This window comes from Rhinichthys klamathensis, unplaced genomic scaffold (genome assembly GCF_029890125.1).
Source record: "Rhinichthys klamathensis goyatoka isolate OS25496 unplaced genomic scaffold, OSU_Roscu_1.1 h1tg000746l_1, whole genome shotgun sequence".
In the NCBI taxonomy this organism is placed as follows: Eukaryota; Metazoa; Chordata; class Actinopteri; order Cypriniformes; family Leuciscidae; genus Rhinichthys; species Rhinichthys klamathensis.
The window spans coordinates 96394-103183 of NW_026607155.1; the positions used below are offsets into that span (position 1 = coordinate 96394).

The 6790-nt window shown below is 40.5% G+C and overlaps 1 protein-coding gene across 1 annotated transcript; it reads right to left on the bottom strand.

The window, feature by feature from the left end:
- tbr1b (T-box brain transcription factor 1b) lies at window positions 1-4974 on the bottom strand. Its single transcript, XM_056242702.1, is given in 7 exon segments — window positions 1-1407; window positions 2227-2288; window positions 2380-2538; window positions 3016-3137; window positions 3376-3530; window positions 4050-4680; window positions 4683-4974. Coding segments are annotated over 7 exon segments (2025 nt in total). The 5' UTR covers window positions 4729-4974; the 3' UTR covers window positions 1-557.
- Window positions 4975-6790: the final 1816 nt, after the last annotated feature.

Here is a 6790-nt window from a genome sequence, read left to right on the forward strand (position 1 = left end):
CACGTGTCCGCCATATTTATTTCCTGTCAGAGGAACTCTTTTTGGCGGGCTCTTCAACTGGTAAGCAGCTACTTCCAATTCAGTCAGATCCATCTTTCTGTCATAACCGGGAACCTACATAAGTTGTATTCTTATTTTTTCAAACATCAAAATATTTAATATATGTAGCTATTCGAAGGAATGAACAGTTCTAAGTACATTAAACATATCGGCTAAACCTAATCCGGTTTTCTATATTGTACATCAACGTTCAACGAGAAAAATCACAAATGGATAGATAAATGCAGTTATGTACAGTTACTTTCATACTTACAATAGGTTTGACAGTTAGAACCTTAAAATGTCATTTGGAAACGAAAACATCTCAAGCTTTCGTGTCAAAGTTTTTTCCGTTAAAAACGCGACGCGTTTGATGACGTCATTGGAACGAGGCGACCGAGATCGGCCGGATATATGAATAAATAAATAAACCAATAAATAAGCACATTTTAAATAGATTGTAAGTCACTTGTGAATCCTTATGAACACACGAGCCATGCATTAGTTGTTCCGAGTTTCTAACTGTGGGGGTAAAAGCTGTAGTAGCCGATGTCCTTGGAGCAGTTTTTCTCGCATTCCCTCGGCGTCAACATTTCAGATTTTAATGGAGACGATGTCTCTGAAACCGGCGTGGCAGATGGCGAAATCCTCCTCCGCTTGGCTTGCTCAAAAATCCCAGAATCGCTCGAATCGATCGACTTAATTGAGGACGGGGTTTCTATCCAGCTGGATTCGGACAGGTCTTTGGGTTTGGACTCATCTGCCCCGCCTAGCGGTGACCTCTCGGGCGCGATGGCGTCTCCGTCGTCGAGGCCAGGGACCAGGTAACTGGAGGAGCTCGTTCTGCTCCCTACGGAGTTGGACGGCCAGCACGACAGGACAGAGCTGGACTTGCTGCAATATTGCGGTGGTGTGCGGGTGCCCCACCCCGGCGGCTCGCCGTAATACCCCAGGGGTCTGTTGGAGCACCCGGCCCCGGGCAAGGGCAGCGCTTTAACTCCGGCAGCTGCGTACGACAGAAGGGTGGCCGCGTTACCGGCGAAATCAGCAGCCGCGGCAGCATCGTATGCCGAGGCGGCAAAGTCCAGTCGGTTGTTGGCAGGGGTGACAAACCATCGCTGCGGGGAGGCCACCGTGGTGTCCTCGGTTTGTTGCGGGGAGAGCAAGCTGTTACTAAGTGGGACGCTGCGGTCCGTGCCAGGAGCGCCTCCGACGCCAGGGTGAAAGCGGGACTTGGCATACGAGCTGACAAATTGGTCCTGCAGGAAAGAACCAGTCATGGCATATCTTGCGCCAGGCATGATCTGAGAGCGTGGAGAGTCACCCGGGGACGGCGTCAACCGATCGATGTCGCACCCTGTGTAGACACTGGAGAAAGATGATGGACAAACACGTTAATGTTGCATATGAGATGCGTAGCTAACCGTAAATAAAGCGTTGCGAATGTGCAAACGATGCTGCTCACATATCAATTTTCCATTCTGTGCGTAATTGCGCAAATTAACAAATAAGCACTCACGGACAATCAAAATGCACGTTGCACTAATACACTTTAAAAATGCTGGGTTGTTTCAGCCCATGTTTGTGCTAAACATTTAAAGTTAAACAATTTAAACCAACGGTTGGATTTGTCCATATTTGACCTAAATATGGGTTGAAACAACCCAGCATTTTTTAGAGTGATATATATAAATATTACAATTATTAAAATAACCTAATGTGTTTCTGTTTAGATGCTGTGAATAGAAATTAAGATATATTTGTCTTGAGATTAGCCAGGCCAAATAAGAAACACACACATTTGATTAATAGCTACACCGGCCAATGGGAATTCAGAGTCAATAAAACCTTTCTTTGTGATTTGACTGACACTTAAAAAAAAAAAAAAAAAGTACTCTTATCCACATGCACAGATTAAAATAAAACAATTGCACACACGACTCCTAATCTTGCTATAATATTCACATGCCACATATGAGCACTTGTTATTGTTCTGTGGTCTTTAAGTCTGAGAAATAGAAATGCGCACGCACAAATACACGATATGGTTTGGTGAAGCTCAGGCTATATTCAGGCATGTGCATCTAAATTAATTTGTTTCAATCAATAATCTTTAATATAATTAACCCTGACTACATAGAAAGTGTCAGACCATGCATTTACATAAGAAAAAAAATTCAAACTTACGTGTCATAATTGTCACGGAATCCTTTTGCAAATGGATTGTGGTCGATTTTTAGCTGCGTGATCTGCAATAAACAACAACAAAAAATTATACACTTTGAAAATTTTCCAATAAATCCACCGAATTTTTAGAAATCCATTTTTTTTATTTCTTACATCAGTATTTTGATACGCGGTGACCGCGATAAACTGCGTCTCCGGGAAAGTGAAGGTCTGCACGCGGCCGGGCTGGCTCGTGTCCTCGGTTCCGTCCTCGTTCACCTGCACCACATGCAGTCGAGGCTGGTATTTATGCAGCGACTGCAGGACCACCATCTGCAGGAATTCAAGCGAAAAAACGACAGTCAGAGAGCATCTCCTCACGCGTCTTTACGCACGCACGCGTGGTTCCAACATTGAACTAATTTAGCTAAATTCTACTGAATGTTTTATTAACTCATTTGTAAATTGACTGGTTTGTTTATTTTAAATACAATTTTGTTATGGCTGGGAAAAAATGGACATGGTTACAACAACGAACATAGGCTATATGTTAATCATATTTCCATTATTTTTGTAAGTAAAATAATCTTACCACAAAAGAAAGTGTAATTTAATATTTTACAAAATTATGAATTAATAAACCTAACGAAACTCAATACTTTTCAATCGAAAAGCTATCCAATATAATGCAATATTCTCTAAACACAGAAATGCACAACATTCTTGATATTCCTAAAGCATTCTTAATGCATGATGCTGTAGTGAAATTACAAATAATGAAATTAACAAATCTAACGATCAATAACTGACCTGTCCTGTGTTGTTAGTTGCTCCCTTATTGTTGGTTAGTTTGAGTTTTCCAAAGGATATCTCTTGACGCATCCAGTGCGCACCGGTGTTTGGCGAATCCGGGTGCATGTACACTCTGTTTCCTGTTCACAAATATCATGATTGGAATGTCAGTGCTGAGGTAGCACACCATCAACAACAAAAATCATTATTATTATTAATAATAATATATAAACTCCTCTGCGTCTTATTCAAATCGACGGCAAAACAGTTAGCCTATATAATAGGCTAATAATCATAATAATAATAATAATGCAAACATTATTGCTTTATTATTAGAAATAAAACTAAATAAATTGGGGGGAGGAATATTTTGTTCACCTGTTACATTCGTGTCCGCTTTGCCGCACGGGACCCATTTTCCTCCTTGAAAGCGCCAGTGGTTCGGATCCGCAAGAATCACGTCCACAAAGATATTGTAATGCGCCGTTGGATCAAGACCAGATATATTGAAACTCAAAAACGGGAACATACGCCTGGGGGTATATCAAATTTCAAGTTTCAATGCATAATTCCTAGCCAAACCAACGTTTGCCATCTTTAAATTATATATATATATATAGGCCTAGAACAAATCGAAAAGGATCAGTACAAAACAAATGTAAATATCTTTGAAAACCAAATCGAAAAACAAAAATGCTTTCGATTAAAAAAGGCAAAGGATATTGCCTGAATATGAAATGGGTTTAAATGTTTGGAAAACAAATCCAAAGAATATGAAGATATACAAATAATACTTAGCAATAGGCTGAAAATAAATAATAGGTTGACCTAAATCAATGGATTTTTGTTTTTGGATAGACTAAAAGAAAATTTAAAAAAAGCTTAAAGATTTTTCGGAACGAAAAAAAAATAATGCTGTGCTCCATGTAATTTTCCCACGACTCATTACCTTAATTTGTTCTATAGATATTTTCGAAAACGAAAACCTCAATGTCTGTATATAATATAGTGTCTAGAGCGGACAGTAATCCCCGTAATTGCAAAACACCTACCGTCCCTGCTTGGTAATAATCATCTCCGTTTGATGCCTGTGAAATTTAAGCCACAGGGCCCTGTTGCAGAGGTAGACCTGCGCTTTACCGGGCACAAGCCCGGCCTGAGCGGAGGAAAACTGGTAGAAAGCCGTGCCTTGGTACGCGTGTCCGTACTGTTGCGCGTACGGGTAGCCCGCGGTCGGGTAGCCTTGCGGAGAAGAGTTGCTCAAGAGACTGTTGTAGGCTCCGTTCGTGATGACCGGGTGGTGCGCCATGTAGCGGCTCGGGCTGCCGATGGAAAACGCTGGGTGCGTCGGTCCATGCTGACTCGGGTAGGGAAACATGCTGGTGGGACTCGGCTGAACTTGACTGGACTGAGACAGGAGATACCTTTCTCCTGCAGATCCATCGAAAGTGTGACGACTGTCGGCGACTCCGTCAAGATCAGGAGAGAGTTTGCCTCGCTGGACGTCCCCCGATGAGTCCTTCGAGTCGGAGAAATTGTCTGCCTCTGACTGATTCGTCATCCCAGCGGAGTTTTTTTTCAGAGGTGAACTTCTCTCCAGGTTGTCGACGACAGATATAATAGGGTAGTCCTGCAAGGCGAGCTCAGATGCGTGTGAGTTTGGGTAGCCACTGCCCACAATCATTTCTTGGAGCGCGCAAGAGCTGGCGAGATGCAACGCTCGAGCTGCATCGCTCGATGACAAATAGCAATTAACGCGAGCGCGAGAGAAAACTAACGCCTTCCTGCGGCTCGAGCTACTTTGTGCAAGACAGCAAATTAGCCAATTGACACTAGCCTGCAATCAGGAAAAGGCTTTGCTTTTCAGTCCTCGGTCTGCATGCTTAATGAATCAACTTTTGCTATTGGTTAACACGTGACGGTAATTTAATTAGACAGAACTTAATTAGTGTAATCAAGGAGGCTTACACGCCACAGTGTATTCACTTCTGCTGGTCATCCATGTTTGTATACTCTGAATATTGAGGCTCGTGTGAATCTTCAGTAGCCCACTAAGTAGTGCAAATAAACCCTATTGTCTTCCATTCGAGGTCATTGTGTGCATGCTGAATATATTTCTATGCGGCAGAAGTCACTCGGTTTACCACGAAAACTTCATTATTTATTATTTAAAACGCTTGAAATGACACGCCTCGCGCCCTACCTAAAATGTTTGCGTTATAGCGTGAAATATTGGCTTCTCTTGAAGATCTGTTTACTGGTCCCAAGGCATATAAATATTTTATATGGATGGACTACTCCAAGTTATGCATTCAACGCTTCAAAACATGCCCGAAACAATCAAATCAGGCATGAGTCAATCCAACCAACCACATTTTGCAAACAAAAACTGCATAGTGTTTGTCGAAATGTGTTTTTATAATATATCTTGAAAGGATTTGTCATTTTAATAATAATAATAAAAAAATAAAATAGGCTAGGTCTAATTCGCATCTTATAAATAACTCTAAAAGGCATGCAAATTGAATCTGGATAATATTATATTTATTTATTCAATGCATTATAATGCAATGCACGTAAAGAAAACGTTTTTATTCGAGGGGGGAATAATGCATTGCAGATGCAATTTTGCGATTGTTTATTGTATTTTAGTCATTGTGCGCTTTTCAAACACAAGACGGCTACTCTCGTGTATTTGTTTTTCTCACAAATCAAATAGCTTATTACAGTTAGTTTTCGAAGTTTTACCTAATCACCCCTCACTCGTGCCTGTTCTAGAGTAACACGCCGCATGTCAGCATCCCAGCGGTCATCTGATAAGAGTCACATCGACCTCTCCATCACCAGCCTGAAATAGGCTCTTCTTATCAGTTCATCTCACCTGTCTCACTGCCACAACTGCCTCTCCACACGACCGATTAGAAAACACGCTGAAGTCTTTGATGAGTGTCTGAGACACTCTCTCATGTTCTGGCCCTTTAAATAAGTGGAACGCGCACTTAACATTGCGGTATCAGGTTCAAAGCTTTATTAGAACGGATTATAAATGATATATATACAAAAAATCATTAATTAAAAATAATTAGTAGTTCTCAACTATGTTTGATTAAAACAAATCAAACACTGAAATTAATTAATATACCTTGAACTGCAGGAGCCCAACAGTCTGACAAAGACCGAATAAGAAAACGGACTATTTTGTGAATGCATAACACTATAAGTGTGATTTAACAGCATAACACATAGAATCAAACACTGGGCCAAATATTGTTTTAGTATTAGCCATATTACCAAGTGACAGATACATTTGCGCCAAAATACCAGTTGATTGGGTGACGTAAACAACAAAAGAAAAGGGAAATATTTTCTCCTCTCTTTGTAAGGCTGATAAGACTATTAATTTTGCCTTCCTAACTAGCACTTTATTTTGCAGTTGTGTTCCCCATGTAGTACTTATTATAGTAATAATAATAAATAGTAGCCTACTTATTATATAATAACTAGGTAATAACTAAATCTGAACCTACCCTTAAACCCCCATGAAGTTACCTTATATTAACCAGTACTTTCTTAGGTAAGTACACTGTAAGTACATGTACTGTTAAATAAAGTGCAACCCACAATTCTATGCTTAGTTATTGTTTGCATTAAGCATGTTTTTTCCCTGCTGTTGCAACCCACTACCTCTGTTTGGGGTCTAGAAATATTAAATGATTAAGTATTAAATATGATGAAGTGTGGGTGTGTGTGTGTGGATATATATAGATATATCGTTTTTTCTCCAGCATATCTG